General features: G+C 40.3%; 1 protein-coding gene across 1 annotated transcript in view; it reads right to left on the minus strand.

The window, feature by feature from the left end:
- The window catches only part of CFAP91 (cilia and flagella associated protein 91), a 42,797-nt gene extending 28,920 nt beyond the window's left edge, over positions 1-13,877 (minus strand). Inside the window, exons 1-7 of the mRNA XM_067464055.1 lie at positions 13,661-13,877; positions 11,201-11,277; positions 9,910-10,067; positions 8,381-8,464; positions 6,833-6,889; positions 3,343-3,524; positions 1,043-1,220 (exon numbers count right to left, since the gene is read on the minus strand). Of these exons, the coding sequence (XP_067320156.1) occupies positions 1,043-1,220; positions 3,343-3,524; positions 6,833-6,889; positions 8,381-8,464; positions 9,910-10,067; positions 11,201-11,277; positions 13,661-13,751 (827 nt within the window). The 5' untranslated portion in view covers positions 13,752-13,877. The remainder of the gene's footprint in view (positions 1-1,042; positions 1,221-3,342; positions 3,525-6,832; positions 6,890-8,380; positions 8,465-9,909; positions 10,068-11,200; positions 11,278-13,660) is intronic.
- Positions 13,878-15,513: the final 1,636 nt, after the last annotated feature.

Genomic DNA, 15,513 nt, shown 5'->3' on the forward strand with positions numbered 1-15,513 from the left:
TATTTGACCCCGAAAAAACTAGGCAAAATATATAACAACACGAGTACGACATGCTGGAAGTGTAAGAAGAAAGAAGGCTCTTTCTTCCACATGTGGTGGAGTTGTGATAAAGCGAAAGCCTATTGGAGGAAGGTACAAAAAGAAATACAAAGTATGTTAAAATTAAAAATCCCAATGAAACCTGAGCTATTCTTGTTAGGAATGTATGATAAGAACCTAGAAAAAGATAAAGACAAAATATTGTTTCTAGCGCTAACAGCTACGAGAATGTGCTATGCCAAAAAGTGGAAGCAAGCAGAAACGCCGGAAGAAGATGACTGGATAATAAAAATGCTAGATATCAGCAATCTAGACAGACTTACCTTTCTACTACTGAAAAATAAAGAAATTGGAAGAAAAGAAACGGATTGGCGAGAAGTTACTGAATATTTAAGAAAAAAGAAAAAAGAGACGATGATTTGAAAAAGATAAACAAAGACTGAAACTCAATAAAATTAGGGAAAGAAAAGGAGAAATCAAAGTAGCAAAGAGACTCTACAAATAACACCAAACAGAAGATTTTCGGAAGACAAAACTTTCATCCTTTTGGTTCCTGTATTTTTCTTTTTTTTCTTTTTTCCCCTTTTCCTTTCTTCTCTTTTGTTTTCTTTCTTTTTCTTCTTCTTCTAGAAGTGTTCTCTCTCTCTTTTTTTTTTCCTTTTGGAAGCTTTTAACTTATCTGTACATTTTAAGAAAACCTCAATAAAGATTTTTTTTTTAAAAAAAAAGGCCAAGAGACAAATTGAAGCCTTGCTTGTTTGCCAGCCTCATGGGAATGGTGGGAGGCTGGCAAAGGGGCTGGCCTTTACTTTGCAGGCTGCAAGAAAGCCTTTGTGGGCCGCATCTGGCCTGTGGGTCATATGTTGTGCAGGCCTGCTCTATAATCTCTGAAATGGTTCATAAATAGTAGTTTGAAAGATTGCTTCTTGTTGCATAATTAGAAGTTGGAACACAGCTTTTAAGACACATATAGATTTATTTCCAAAGAAAATAAAGCACATACTCTTCTATTTCTTCCTCACGGAAGGCCCACTCTTTCCTCTCCATTTCGTCCATCATCCGTCTCCTTTTTGCAATGTGCGCTGCATCATTCAGAGGTGGTAGGGTTGCCTCCCAGGCACGTTTCTCTCGGGCACGTTCAATCACCTCCACCTCTGCCTGGGTTGCTGGAAGGCCCCGCCCTTCAAAAAACAAGAAAAAATAGAAGTTCGTGAGGGAGACATATCTTCTTTTTAGGAAACCTATCAAGGTCAAGGTCTATTCCTTGAAACAGCTTCTGAAAATCTTTCATTTTTCAAATGCATCTAAAACAGTAATGTGATAACTCTCATTAGAGTAATTATCAGAAGGCTCAAGATTCCTCCTTCTGAAAATGGTCAATAAAGGAAATGGGCTGGTTAGCCGTTATTTCCATGTCCTAGTGCTTTTCCTCATCCCAGACTATATAGGTGGTTGAGGTGACACTGAAATTAATGCTGTTTCTTCCAGTTTGCTGGGTTGGCCCAAGCTAGGTGTTCAAAAGGCAGATGGGAGAGTGTGATGGAGTTGGCATCTCTGCCATCCATCAGTCTGCTGTCTACAAGAAACCCAGGCCCAGAGTGCCTTCCAGCTCACACAACAGCATGGCTGTTGCCCACTCAGCTGGGTGGAGGCATGACCCAGGTGTTGATGTCCTCATTCTTGGAGGGGCCATACTAAGAAGTTGTCTTTTTGTCGTTTCAGAGAGACTGAGAAAGCACAACTGGAGCAGGTTGTCTTTGTGTATGCAAACAGACTATTGATTATAGTTGGGATTCTGAAGATAGTGAAGCAGGAGTCCCTAACTTTTGTCTCATTTCACGTTTAAAGTTCATAAGCAACTAGTTTGAGGCTCATGAAAGGGCTGCAACAAGCTAGTTATTTATTAGTTTCACTTCATTTTTATTTCCAGGAAGAGGCACTTTCAGACTTTTATTCTGGTTTCAGGTCCAAAACAACCTTGCCAGTTTGGACACTACGAATCTTTATACTGAGATGGGAAAGGGTAACCACTGCAAAATGTTTTGACGTCAGATGAGTACTTAAATACGAGGGGTATTTTTTAAGTAAGATCCGTTTTGTTGTAGACACTAGTAGTTCGCGCACATACCGCAATGAGCGCATGTGTTGTGTACCGGCATGCCTCAGGAACAACTGTGCTCAGTTTCCGCTCTGTAGCTAACCTATACGGTTCTGTTCTGTGTTTTAAAAATGTTTAAGACTATCAACTCACCCGCCGCATGTAAGGTTTGCTCAGTGATACGGTTTTTGTCAGCAAGGAACCTGCCTGCTGCAGAAATTCATTGACAGATTTGTGAAGTGTACGGTGATACTGTTATGAGTGAAAGCAAAGTGCATAAGTGGGTACGACAATTCAAAGATGGCCGTGACAACGTCCATGATGAGGACTGCTCCGGTCGCCCTTCTTTGATTACAGACAATTTGGTTATCGGAGCAGGCGGCAAGTTTTTATGAAGAGGGTATTTTAAAATTGGTTTAGAGGTATGATACGTGTTTGAATAAACTTGGCAACTATATAGAAAAATAGAGTGAAGTATGTACTTTCTGAAAATAAATTTACTTTTTTGAAATAAACTTTCATTGTGAAGGAAACTCCCCAAGAGTCATCAGGAATCCAGCTGGATCCATAAGCCTCTTGGGGTGGACCAGCTTAATGGGTCCCCCACCCCTGCGGAGGTTAGGGGGTGCAGTGAGTCTAAATCTGACCAGGTAGTGATCGGTCCATGGCAACTAATGAACATTTGTGGTGACAAGATAGTTCAAAAATTGTTGAAAGATGCAATGCAGCAGTGTTTCTCTGTTTTGGCAGATTAAACTTTGGATATGAGTACCTCAGAACAATGAGGTAAAAAAGACTGGCTGGACTTGCACTTTTGAGTGTCTACCGAAGTTTATCGATGGAGTCTGATTTCTTTCAAAGCGTATTGGCACAGTTTTCAAGTGTTTTCACTTTTGTAACTATAAATTACCAATTAAGAGTCATTTTCCGTTTTTTAAAACTTGGAACTTTGTAACTAAAATAGAAATTAGATTTAATTAAATCTATATAAAATATAGAATGAATCATATAAATTAAATCGTTTTGTGTTATGGGCCTACTCTTCATGATTCACTAAAAAATGTATCAACACCCCCCCCCCCCCCCCCACCACCACCACCACTTGAATTTCTTTTCTGCTACAGGCCTGGTAGTAGGGGAACAAATCTAAACTTTGCTGTACAGGAAATTCACTTGATATAACCATCAGTGCTCCCTCCACTCACCCCAGGTCAGTGTGGCAAGGGTCAGTAATTCAGGAATTGAGCCAGAAGGCACCACATACTCAGGGCTGTAGGGATCTGTCTGAGCTTCACCATCCCGGTAATCCGTCTGTGTGCCAACTGATCGTGAAATGAGGTAAGCAGGTTTGTCCCCAGTTTCTGCTTGACTCTCATACAACTCTGGCCTGGAAAAATCAAGTGTGAATCAAACATTGTTGTTTTGACTAAAAAATAAATTATTGTCATCTGAGCCAGGCCTCTTCAACCTGTAGCCCTCTCATTGTTTGGGCCTCCAACTCCCAAAAGCCCTAGACAGTTAGTTCACTGGTTGGGTACTCTGGGGAGCTGAAACCCAAAGCACTTGGGGGGCTGCAGATTGTATGCTAATCAAGGTGGTCAGTTGAAACATTCACACCTAGCTCCAGCAGACAGGAGTCCTTGGTCTCACCCTGGTCATTCCACAGATATATAAACCCTTTTTCCTAGTTCCAACAGACCTCACTACCTCTGAGGATGCTTGCCATAGATGCAGGTGAAACGTCAGGAGAGAATGCCTCTAGACCAGGGGTCCTCAAACTTTTTAAACAGAGGGCCAGGTCACAGTCCCTCAAACTTATTGGAGGGCCGGATTATAATTTGAAAAAAACATGAATAAATTCCTATGCACACTGCACATATCTTATTTGTAGTGCAAAAAACAATAACAATACAATAATTAAAATAAAGGACATTTTTAATAAATATAAACTTATTAGTATTTCAATGGGAAGTGTGGACGTGCTTTTGAGATAGGATTGTTATTTTGTTGTGTGTTTTCAAGTAGTTTCAGACTTAGGTTGACCCTGAGTGAGGGCCGGGTAAATGACCTTGGAGGGCCGTATCCGGCCCCCGGGCCTTAGTTTGAGGACCCCTGCTCTAGACCATGGCCATACAGCCCGAAAAAAACCTACAACAACCCAGTGATTCCGGCCATGAAAGCTTTCGACAATACAATTCCCTCATTAGTTTAGTTGCACCCCTGCCTTTGGTCTTCAGCTGTGATTCATTCCAGCAGCAACCTGTAGTTATACATATTTTTCTCTGACAACAGTTCTGAAATTTGTAACTGCTCTATAAATCATTCCTATTATACTGAATCTCCTCTCATCACTCATAGTTAATTTCTTGATTTGATTTTGCTAAAATATAAGGCTGACTGACTGTGTTAATCCTCAAGTCTTCTCTAACCTGCTGCTTACCCCTGCAATAGGTTGCATTCTATTAACAAAGTGACCCTGTTAGAAGCAGTCTCCCTTATTTCTTTTAACATTTCTGTCAACACCATAGACCAGGTGTTCTCAAACTTTTTAAACAGAGGGCCAGGTCACAGTCCCTCAAACTGTTGGAGGGCCGGATGATAATTTGAAAAAAGCATGAATGGATTCCTATGGACACTGCACATGTCTTATTTGTAGTGCAACCCCCCCCCCAAAAAAAAAACAACCACTTAAAAACAATACAATAATTAAAATGAAGAACTATTTTAACAAATATAAACGTATTAGTATTTCAATGGGAAGTGTGGACCTGCTTTTGGCTGATGACATAGGATTGTTGTTGTTGTTGTTGTTGTGTGCTTTCAAGTTGTTTCAAACTTAGGTTGACCTTGAGCGAGGGCCAGGTAAATTACCTTGGGGGGCTGCATCAGGCCCTCGGACCTTAGTTTGAGGACCCCTGCCATAGACTCAACTTTTCGAATGTTCCATGTCCTCAACCCCTGACTTCTTTGTTATACATTATTTGCACTAATCCTCAATCTTCCTGACTCACTGTATTTGTTGTTTCCAGACAAGTTCTTGGACTGCTAGAAGTAGATCAAGCAATTGGGTTGATTTGTTGCCTTCATTTTAAAAAAGGCACATTGACCTCTGGAAAAGGCACATTGACCTCTGGTTGATCATGGCATTCAGTCCTGACGATGACATTCCACAATCTTTCCAATGTTACACCATTCTGCCTCTTTCACTATTTTGACAATTATGTCATCAATTGGGGACCCCTCCCCCCAGCACCAACTGCTGTTCTGGGCCAGACTGAAGAGAGAGGGGGCCAGAAGACAGTACCACCTTGTCTCCTGTGCTATGCTAATAATATAATATAATGTAGTATAATATATTGTATATACCGTATATTCCGGCATATAAGACGACTGGGTATATAAGACGACACCAACTTTTCCAGTTAAAATATAGAGTTTGGGATATATTTGCTGTATAAGACTACCCCTCTTCCAACGCACACCAAATAAAAATTTTAAAAAACCCATCAGATTTGATTTCAATATGGTAATTTTCCTATTACTGTACCTCCTTCTCTGCCTCTCAGATCTTGCACATGCGTACCTGCGCTGCTTCACTGCAGTCTTCAGGAGCAATATCTGAGAGGCAGAGGAGGAGGTATGGTAATAGGATACAAGGGCGGGCCAGACAGGTAAAAGAGGGGTGATTTTCTGGGCCCAGAGCCACTCTATCTCTTTTTTCCATACCCTGGGCGCCCCGGATGGCTGCAGCTTGCAATATGGTCCATGTGGTCTCCTCCAACTCTGTGATTCTACGATTTACAGATATCTCAAGTACAATGACTAGTAGAAAAAAATGTTGTTAAAATTAGTAAAGAAGCTACAAGCCTACTCTTGTACAATGACCTCACTGATTCAAAGCGTTTCGGAAAAAACTAAAGACATGGATGTTTGAACAAGCATTCGGATAATCCGACGAAACGAATTTTGACGATTAAGGATTGGTAATTACAGATGACGAATTTGGATTGTGATTCCAGTTACAAGATGCATTTGGATTGTTATTGGTGGCCCAATAATTCTGTATTTTATATGTGTTTTTTTATGTTTTTAAATTGAATATTGTTGTTTTTAGATGTTGTAAACTGCAATGAGTAGCCGACTTAGGCTGAGATATTAGCGGTATACAAGTGTAATAATAAATAAATAATAAATAATAATAAAGACATATATAGTAAGCTGTTCTTATCATGGCTAATTCACCAGCAAATTTGGAGGGTGATCACTCATGCAGAAATATCTGGGTATTAAGGGCTTTTAATAGCTGGCCTTTTTCAATTTCTGTGTGCAGATTTTTTTCCTATATATATATTTCACATTTATGATCTGCAAGTTTAGCAAGTATTAAGTATGTTCTATCCCAATATGCGAAAGGAATGCCATAAGATTTGACAGATCATAGTTTTCTCCTCCCCTTCACCCAGAGCAATATGGACAGGCACACTGATTCACACAGCTCAGGTGGTCTGAGTGTGCCTCTCTACACTCAGTAGCTCCCCTTATCATCTTGGTGATGGTCTGTTTCCTGGATTTTTCAAGAAATAAATGGTTTTGGAATGAACATATAAAAGATTAGAAAATGAAGAAAATATTTCTCTAAGAAATCATGAAATAGCCTGTTAACTGAGTATAATTAGGGAGCATGTCACTACTTACTTTGACATGGCGTAGACAACATTCAGTGGAATTGGTTTATGAAATGGTAGAAAAGGCCTGAAAAGACAGAATATATTAGGGATGACTCAGGAAACAAAAAAGACAATGTATTTCATTCGTTACTGGAAGACAATATGTTTGTTAACAAGTAGACTACATGCCTTCTTTTCAGCAGCAACTTCACAAACCATTGACACTCTTCTAAGATTTTGTTTAAAACACCATTAAGATGTATTGATATAAGGGTGGGGTCCTCTCATTAGTCTCCAAGTCCACTTTAGTAGCCTTTGATCAAATTTCTTAGACTTCCACTCTAAAAATACACTGATGGGGACACCCCAAAAAGGGAAACTGCTAGTCTGGGAGAAACTGGTCAATGTGCTTTCTCCCTAAACAGGCCAGGAAATGCAAACAAGTGGGATCTTCTGCAGATTTTTTGCCAATAATGTTAATACGTAGCTCTCTCTGTGAGGTCAGAAAATGGTCAAGGTTTCATACTCTTACCATAAATAACACAGACCAGCAAAAATCATTATTTCTGTTTTAGGCCTCTTTGGATTATTTGGGGCACTGGTTCAGAGAATGGCATTGGAGAGGCCGCATCATCTTTAGTTTCTAAGATATGGTTATTATAATTTTCTATGGGCAAACAGATGATAACTGGGAGATAGCCTATGTTCTGTATTTCAAAAATTAGAGCTGATAGGGGAGAATTAGTGCAATGGGTTGTTGTAAGTTTTTCCGGGTTATATGGCCATGTTCTAGAGGCATTTTCTCCTGACATTTCGCCTGCATCTATGGCAAGCATCCTCAGAGGTAGTGAGGTCATGCACCACATAGATGCAGGCGAAACGTCAGGAGAAAATGCCTCTAGAACATGGCCATATAGCCCGGAAAAACCTACAACAACCCAGTGATTCCGGCCATGAAAGCCTTCGACAATACAATTAGTGCAATTCTTGTCATTAGCAGGTCAAATATACCCAGAAACAGGGCCAACATTTGAGGCACCAAAATGTGTGTTGGCCAGTGTAATAGCCTCTAGAATTTTGGGCTTGCACAAATCTTGGCCCGGCCTTTTAAAATTGTTAAATTCCTTGAACAGGCAGGATAACTTTTAATATATGGGTGTTATGGCGACAATTTTTATGCTCATATTTTGTTTTGTTAATCTTATGGTTATGTTGTTTCTTACTTTGTATGTTTTGTGATGTTCCTGGGAGAGTCCCCTTGGGGAGATGGAACGGTATATAAATAAAGTTTTATTATAATATTATTGTTATTACATACAAATTGCTCTCATTTTATATATTAGCATAGCTAACTTAATATCTCTGCTGTTTAATGCATATCAAGGTAGGTGAACGTCTACTTGCAAACCAACAATGAGCAACACATTTTGAAGGGAAGAGGTGTTATCTTTTTGATGCTTTGAGAATATGAGAGGCATAATTTGCCTTTCTCGTGTATCTTTGGCAACCATTGTGCATTTGATAACACTACCAGTGCATTAGGACATTAACATGATAAACTCTAGTCAGTTCCCACCGTTCAAAATACTTCCAGCGATTCCTTCCACTAACTTCAGGATCTTCATACTCAATTCCAGGAATATGAAGTGAAGGCTGAGATCTATAAGGAACATAAGAACTATGAAATTCATTGTTAGATCTAACATTGCAGAGAGACACAGCAATTAGAATTTTGACAAAGCTTTCCCCTTAACATTGTTTCAAAAAGAACTGCAGAAAAAGCCCACCACACTGAGAAAAGAAAGCTGGCTCTTCTGTCAGAATGCTTGTGGGCTGAGGCTTGTTCTGGGTGCGCAGGCCCATATGAGGCAGTTCATTCCTTTATTGATAAGCTGGTTCTTTAAGCCACATCTGTCATACTTGGTTTTAGATAACTAGCAAACCTAAATTTCTAAGACATAATTGTTAATCAATCTTGTCAAGTTCCCTAGAGCACTGCTTCTTAATCTGTGGGCCCTGACCCCAAATGAGGTGCCCTTTATTCAACGTTGGGGGTTATAAAATCGGCAACAGTAAAAGGTTTCTGATGGCTGTTTCAGACATTTACAGGAATCTGTTGTACAGTGTTTACAGTGGACTCTGCAGAAGATGTTTCAGTTGTACTTTATCAAAAGGAAAATCGGCCTTTTAGCAAACCTTGCAAATGTTGAGCTGTTATCAGTAAATGATTTTGGCCACAAAGAGTTGCAAGTAGGAAAGTTTAAGAAACCCTGTCTTAGAGGGTGCAGGGCAAATGTTCAAGTATATTTTGACTATCTCCAGAACTATTTAAAGCTCAAAAAGAGTGTTTTCTCAAAAGCACATGGATGTTACCTCACAGACCTAAAAGATGGAAGAATGAAATTTAAAACAATATTGCAACTGGAATCTTCTACTGGTCATGACAGCAAGAAAAAGTGGTGGACAAAGTTTTTTTGAAACAAATTTCAGAAACCTCCAAGATGCAAGAATTAACAGTCATGGAGGACTTCAATGATCCTGTTATCTGCTAGAAGATCAACTGTGCTAAGGACAGGTTCACATTCTTGATGTATCTTGCAGATAATTTTCTCTTTAAGGAGGTGGAAAGAGTAAGGGGGATCAGCAATCCTGGACTTGTTTTTAACCAGTTGAGATGAATTGGCCACTGGAATCAAGGCCATTTGCACTTTAAGAGGAAATGGCTATGCAATTGTAGAATTCATTATTATAGAAGAGTATGGTCAAATACGGACCTTGGATTTCAGAAAACTGATTTTAACAAGTTCAGGGAATTACTGAGTGGAATCTCATGGCTAGAAATCTAAAGTAAAAAGACATTGGGAGTTCATTTAAAAGGAATTGGTTAAAGGACAATCACAAACATGGTAATCAGGTAATGCTTCCCATCTGAACACATTGATTTGAATTCAAACCCTCAAAAAGCTCAGTCTGAAAGATTTCTCCAACAATATTTTGGCACCATACTATGTGACATGACTTTCCCTTAAATTCTCAGAAATCATTGTCTATTTATAACAGAGCATTCAAAAACTTCCTTTAAAAAGCATGCCAAAGGTCACTTACACATCAAGCTTCTGAAGAGCCTCAAGGCGCCGCAGGACCCTTCCCCTCCATCTTCGATCAATGAATGGGGGGACAGGATATTTTTCTTCTAATTGCACAGAATACGGCGGATAGTGGACCAGGTTACTAAACATTGTTTTAAATGCTGGTACTTTCCTCTGTTTTATTTGGCATGGGAAAGACAAAATACTGTATGTAAAACATTGAGAATACACGTGATAAAACAATATTTGTAATGTATTTAATAGAAAGCATAAAATTACTTTTTCAAACACTGAGGATCAAATTATATTAACAATAATTACCAAAAAGGAAACTGGATGCAAAATGAAGGACAGAGAGATAGAGAGATGTCAAGAAATTATAGCTGGATTCCAGATATAACATGATTCCAGATATACAAGGTGTAATAAAGGTCCCTGTGACTAGGGAGATACATTCATTAAATCAAACTAATTTGTACATGCAAGAGAGTTAAAATATAAGAATATCAAAAAGATATTCTAAGAAATTTCTTTTTTCTTAGACTCAAAACTTTGTTAGCAATACTGAAATCTAAGAAATGAGGTAAATAGGTAAGCATATTTACTGCTAAGACTTTAGGGGAGTCGATCAACTGCTATTTATAGTGCTACATATTTAATCTTATAAAGTATCCAACAAAAGCATTACAGTAACTATGGCCTCTGCAATCATGGATCATATTAAAGACAGTATTAATAGTAAAAAAAAAAAAACATTGCTAGGCACCTCATCCTTTTTTCACCTCACCTGATGGCCTTGTGAGATGACTTTGGTGGAAGCTGTTCTGCAGTGCTTTCCAGAGGGCAAAGAAGCCCCTGAGGTGGGACGGGGACTGAGAGCAGAGGAAACTGGGTATTGGGATGGGAAGGGGAGGCTGGGCTCATGTGGGTTCAGGTAGAGAGTGAAAGGGAGGAAGAGAGGGAATTGGTTGTCTGTGCCAGAGGGAAACCAGGACTCGCACATGCATGTGGCAGTTGCCTTTGGAAACACATAGCGGTGAGGGGCAGAAGGGATTATTGCATCCACATGAACTGAATCCCTTTATATGAAGTCCCTTTATATGTTGAATAACAACCTCTTTCTATAATGGACTTGAGCATTTGTGTTTTTGGTAGCACTGGCATTATTAGAATCATTTACCAATCATCCTTCTGTAAAGTTATTACTTTCCTCAAGAAGGAGATTTTAATATTCCCAAACACAGATACATAATTTAACAGAAATGTAAAAGATGTGATGAGAATCATCATAGACTATAATGACCTACCATTTCATCATGAATTATATGGGCCTGGGCAGTTGCTTGTGCATGATCCCTTTCACTTGATAACACATGTATTGGATCTAAAACACATATAAACAAATTTTGAAAGGAAATAATAGATCATACACTTGTGTTAAAACATATATTAAAGCTAATGAGAAGAGACAAATGAGAAGATTATTGCAGCAGAATGCAATTCAATGTTAAAAGGGCTCTTGAGGATCCAACCCAGAGAAATGGAATCTCCACCATTCCACACAAAGGCAAATTGTTCAATAATATTGGACAAGTCTCTAGAGTGGAAACCTAACACAGAATAAAACAAGTGTTTTGCAAACTGTATTCTGCTGCAAATAATTTCATGTACACATATTTGAAGTAGGTAAAATTATCAATTAACTTTATGCTTATAAATCATAGACAAGAATATTACTAAAATACAATTAAATTATCCATAGATTTAAAACAATTTAAAACAACTCTTTAAAGAGGCATCAATCAATAAAATAGCACACCATTAAAAGCTCTGGCAGCCCACCTTAAAAAGCCTGTTAAAATAGTAAAGTTTTCCTTGCTGACAAAAGGTTGAGAAGAAAGAAGATCCAAAGCTAGGGAGCATCACCAAAATTGCCAGTGCCTACATTCCCATCAGATGGTGCACTCAACAGAACAATCTCCTCCAAAGATCTTACAGCTTGGAAAGAAAGATACAACCCTTCAGATAGCATGTGCCTGGACCATAGCTGATAATGTTCATATTGACTGGAAAAAGCCTTATTTTGGGAGGAGGGGCAGAAATTACACATTCTCTAAACCCTTTAACTCAATAAGGTTTCTGAGTGCTTTCAAAACAGCGTGATACTTTCTCACAATAATCCAAATGGGTTGTAGTTAAATGATGGATGGCCATCTGTTGTTGGTACTTTGATTCTGTTTTCTGCATGGCAGGGGGTTGGATTAGATAGCCCTTGTGGTCTCTTCCAACTCTATGAGTCTATGAAAACATGTCTCTCTTTGGCCAGGTCAGGCATCTCCAGTAACACGAGCAGCTGGCACAGTATGCAAAAGTGCTCCTAGCCACTTTAGAAACCTGTGTCTCCAGATTCAAGTCTGAGTCTAGGAATACTTTGTGATTAAAACCTGTTAATGAGATCTGAAGAGTAAATTCTGATAAGAACGGGACAGTGATAAAGGAAATGTTTGCAACCTTCCTTATATTAAGAAGGAAGTCAACATAAGATCAACCCCAATCAAGAAGATCAACATCTGGCCAGGAAACTGGGATGGATCCAGGATGGAAGACGTCTATCATTAATTTACAACTTTGGGACTACATCAACAGAATTTTCCTATAAAAGACTCAGGCTAATAATGCTCAAATCATGGCAGACCGAGGAGTCTGTTCCACCCGCCATGCTCTGCTCCATGGGAAGGAGACAGGTGGTGTATTCGGAGAGTGTCAGATATGCTATGGGAAAGCATGATTCTGGACGCTTTGGGGCTTCTTTCTCAAGGGAAGAGGAAGAAGTGCACTTTTGGAGTCTTGGATTTTGTGCAGGGAGTCAGGTTCTGCTGTATGGAAAACAGAGATCTGGTCCTTGGCACTGTTCTTAGGGAAAGAAGTTTTGGCATCTCAGCGTTTTGAAGTTATGGCGTTATGGAAGTTTTGGAACTATGCATTTGGCAGGCTGCAGGAAAGCAGGGTCTGGCCTTACAGGTGCTTCTCCAAGGAGGGAGAAAAGGATATGGTAATATTCGGATGCATGTGGATGAATGCGTGTACATTAGGCTTGGGCAATCCATGGTTCTAAATGGTTCTAAAGTACTTACAAAACTAAAGTTCTGGTGGTGAAAATTTCAGAACTCTAACAACCTTTCAAAATGTAATTATTATTTCATTATTGACGATTTTTATGACAGAACCAATTAGGAACTGCCATTTATAATGAAATTTTGAGAGTTTTGTTAGAATTTTGAAATTTTAATCACCAGAACTTTAGTTTTGTAAGTACTTTAGAACCATTTAGAACTATGGATTGCCCAAGCCTAGACTGTACAAGTGTGTGAATGCTGAGTGAAAGTGCAATCCCCCTTTGTTTGTTTGTTAACCAATGTAATTGTAAAATCCAATGTAGTTGCATAGAATCTGTATGTCCAATGTCAATTCTTTGACTAAATGTTTTCTGTAATCTAATATACCTTCTCACAGTGGAAATTGCAATAAAAGAACCTATGCTTCAAAATCATTGAGAAGTCATTCATGACACACATGGGGAATCAACACTTTGTTAATTCATATTATGCTAAAAGCACCTCTCTCCACTGCTTTGTGGGGGCGCCTCTCACTTCGAGGAAAGGCGGCCTACGCAACTTTAACGAAAAGTCAAGGAAGGAGGACCAGAAGTAGTGCCATTAAGAGCATTTTAAGCACCCCCCCCCTCCCCTCCGGTCTCCCCTAATTACCGTAGAGGAAGTCGAAGGGCCGGTTGGGAGCCATGGCCCGGCGGTAGCGGGACCCAGACAGAGGCTGGGTCAAGGCCACCGAGGGGTTCATGGCGGCGGCGGCGGCGATGCCCCTCCGGCCTCTGCCTCCTGGAGTCTGTGCCGACGCCGTTCCCACAGCAACGCCGGGCTCCCCACCCGGCGCAGGCGCAGTCCGCCCTCCTGGCGCCCTGGAGAGAGAGCTTCCGGGTATCTCTCAGAAAGAGGAGCTGGAAATGGTGTTGTAGCCTAGTCTAGTCTAGGGGAGATTTTGATAGGCTTTGAATGGACTGGCGCTGTTTGCGTAACGCAGAAGGGAACACAGACATTAAGGCCAACCGTGAGGTTCTGGTCCCAATAACTCTGAAGACAGTAAGAGTGATCATCTCAGGCACCTTCTACACAACGGTACAAAATACAGATTATCTGCTTTGAACTGGATTATATGGCAGTGTAGAAGGGCCCTCAGTCAGCACCATACATCTCTCAGGATCAGACCAATTTATTTATATTTATTACTCACTACCTGTATCTGCCACGCGTTGCTGTGGCCAACCTCCCCTCCCTCTTTCTTTCTTTCTCTCCTTCTTTCCTTCCCTTCCTCTTTCTCTCCTTTCTTTCTCTCTTTCCTTCCCTCCCTCTTTCTCTCCTTCTTTCTTTCTCCTTCCTTTCTTCCCTCCCTCTTTCCTTCCCTCTTTTTCTTTCCCTTCTTCTTTCTTCCTTCTCTACCTGTTTCTCGGTTCCTTTGCTCTTTGGTTCCATCCTTCCTTGTCTCTTTCCTTCCCTATTTCCCTCCCTCTTTCTCTTTTTCGTTCCTTCTCTTCTTCCTTCCCTCTTTCGCTTTTTATTTCCTTCTCTCCTTTCTTCTCTACCTTTCTTTCTTTCCTTCTCTCCTTCCCTCCTCCTCTCCCTCCTTCTCTACCTTTCTTTTTTCCCTTCTTTCTCTCCTTCCCTCCCTCTTTCTTTCCCTCCTTCTCTCCTTCCTTCTCTACCCTTCTTTCTTTCCTTCTTTCTCTCCTTCCCTCCTTATTTCCCTCTTTCTTTCTCTCCCTCCTTCTCCTTCCTTCTCTACCTTTCTTTCTTTCCTTCTCTCCTTCCCTCCTCCTCTCCTTCCTTCTCTACCTTTCTTTCTTTCCTTCTTTCTCTCCTTCCCTCCTTCTTTCTCTCTTTCCCTCCTTCTCCTTCCTTCTCTACCCTTCTTTCTTTCCTTCTTTCTCTCCTTCCCTCCTTATTTCCCTCTTTCTTTCTCTCCCTCCTTCTCTCCTTCCTTCTCTACCTTTCTTTCTTTCTTTCTCTCCTTCCCTCCTCCTCTCCCTCCTTCTCTCTTTCCCTCCTTCTCTCCTTCCTTCTCTACCCTTCTTTCTTTACTTCTTTCTTTCCTTCCCTCCTTCTTTTCCTCTCTCTCTCCCTCCTTCTCTCCTTTCTTCTCTACCTTTCTTTTCTTCTTTCTCTCCTTCCCTCTTTCTTTCCCTCCTTCTCTCCTTCCTTCCCTCTCTACTCTTCTTTCTCCCCTCCCCTCCTTCTTTCTCCTTCCTTTTCTCCCTCCTTCTCTCCTTCCTTCCTTCTCTACCCTTCTTTCCTTCTTTCTTTCCCTCCTTCCCTCCTTCTTTGCTTCCTTCTCTCCTCCTTCTCTTTCCTTCCTTCCTTCCTTCCCCCTTTCTTTGTATGTGTTTTGTGTGTGCATATGCATAGATGTGTGTATATGTGTCTGTTTGTGTTTTTGCGCATGCATTGTAATGTATTTTGGGGGGGGGTTGCTTTTTAAGTCCCTTCTGTTGTGTTTTTCAGTGTTTTTGGGAGTGATGGTCACTCGTTGGCCTGAGAGGTGTCTTCTG

The sequence above is a fragment of the Anolis sagrei genome, chromosome 2 (assembly GCF_037176765.1).
Source record: "Anolis sagrei isolate rAnoSag1 chromosome 2, rAnoSag1.mat, whole genome shotgun sequence".
Lineage (NCBI taxonomy): Eukaryota > Metazoa > Chordata > Lepidosauria > Squamata > Dactyloidae > Anolis > Anolis sagrei.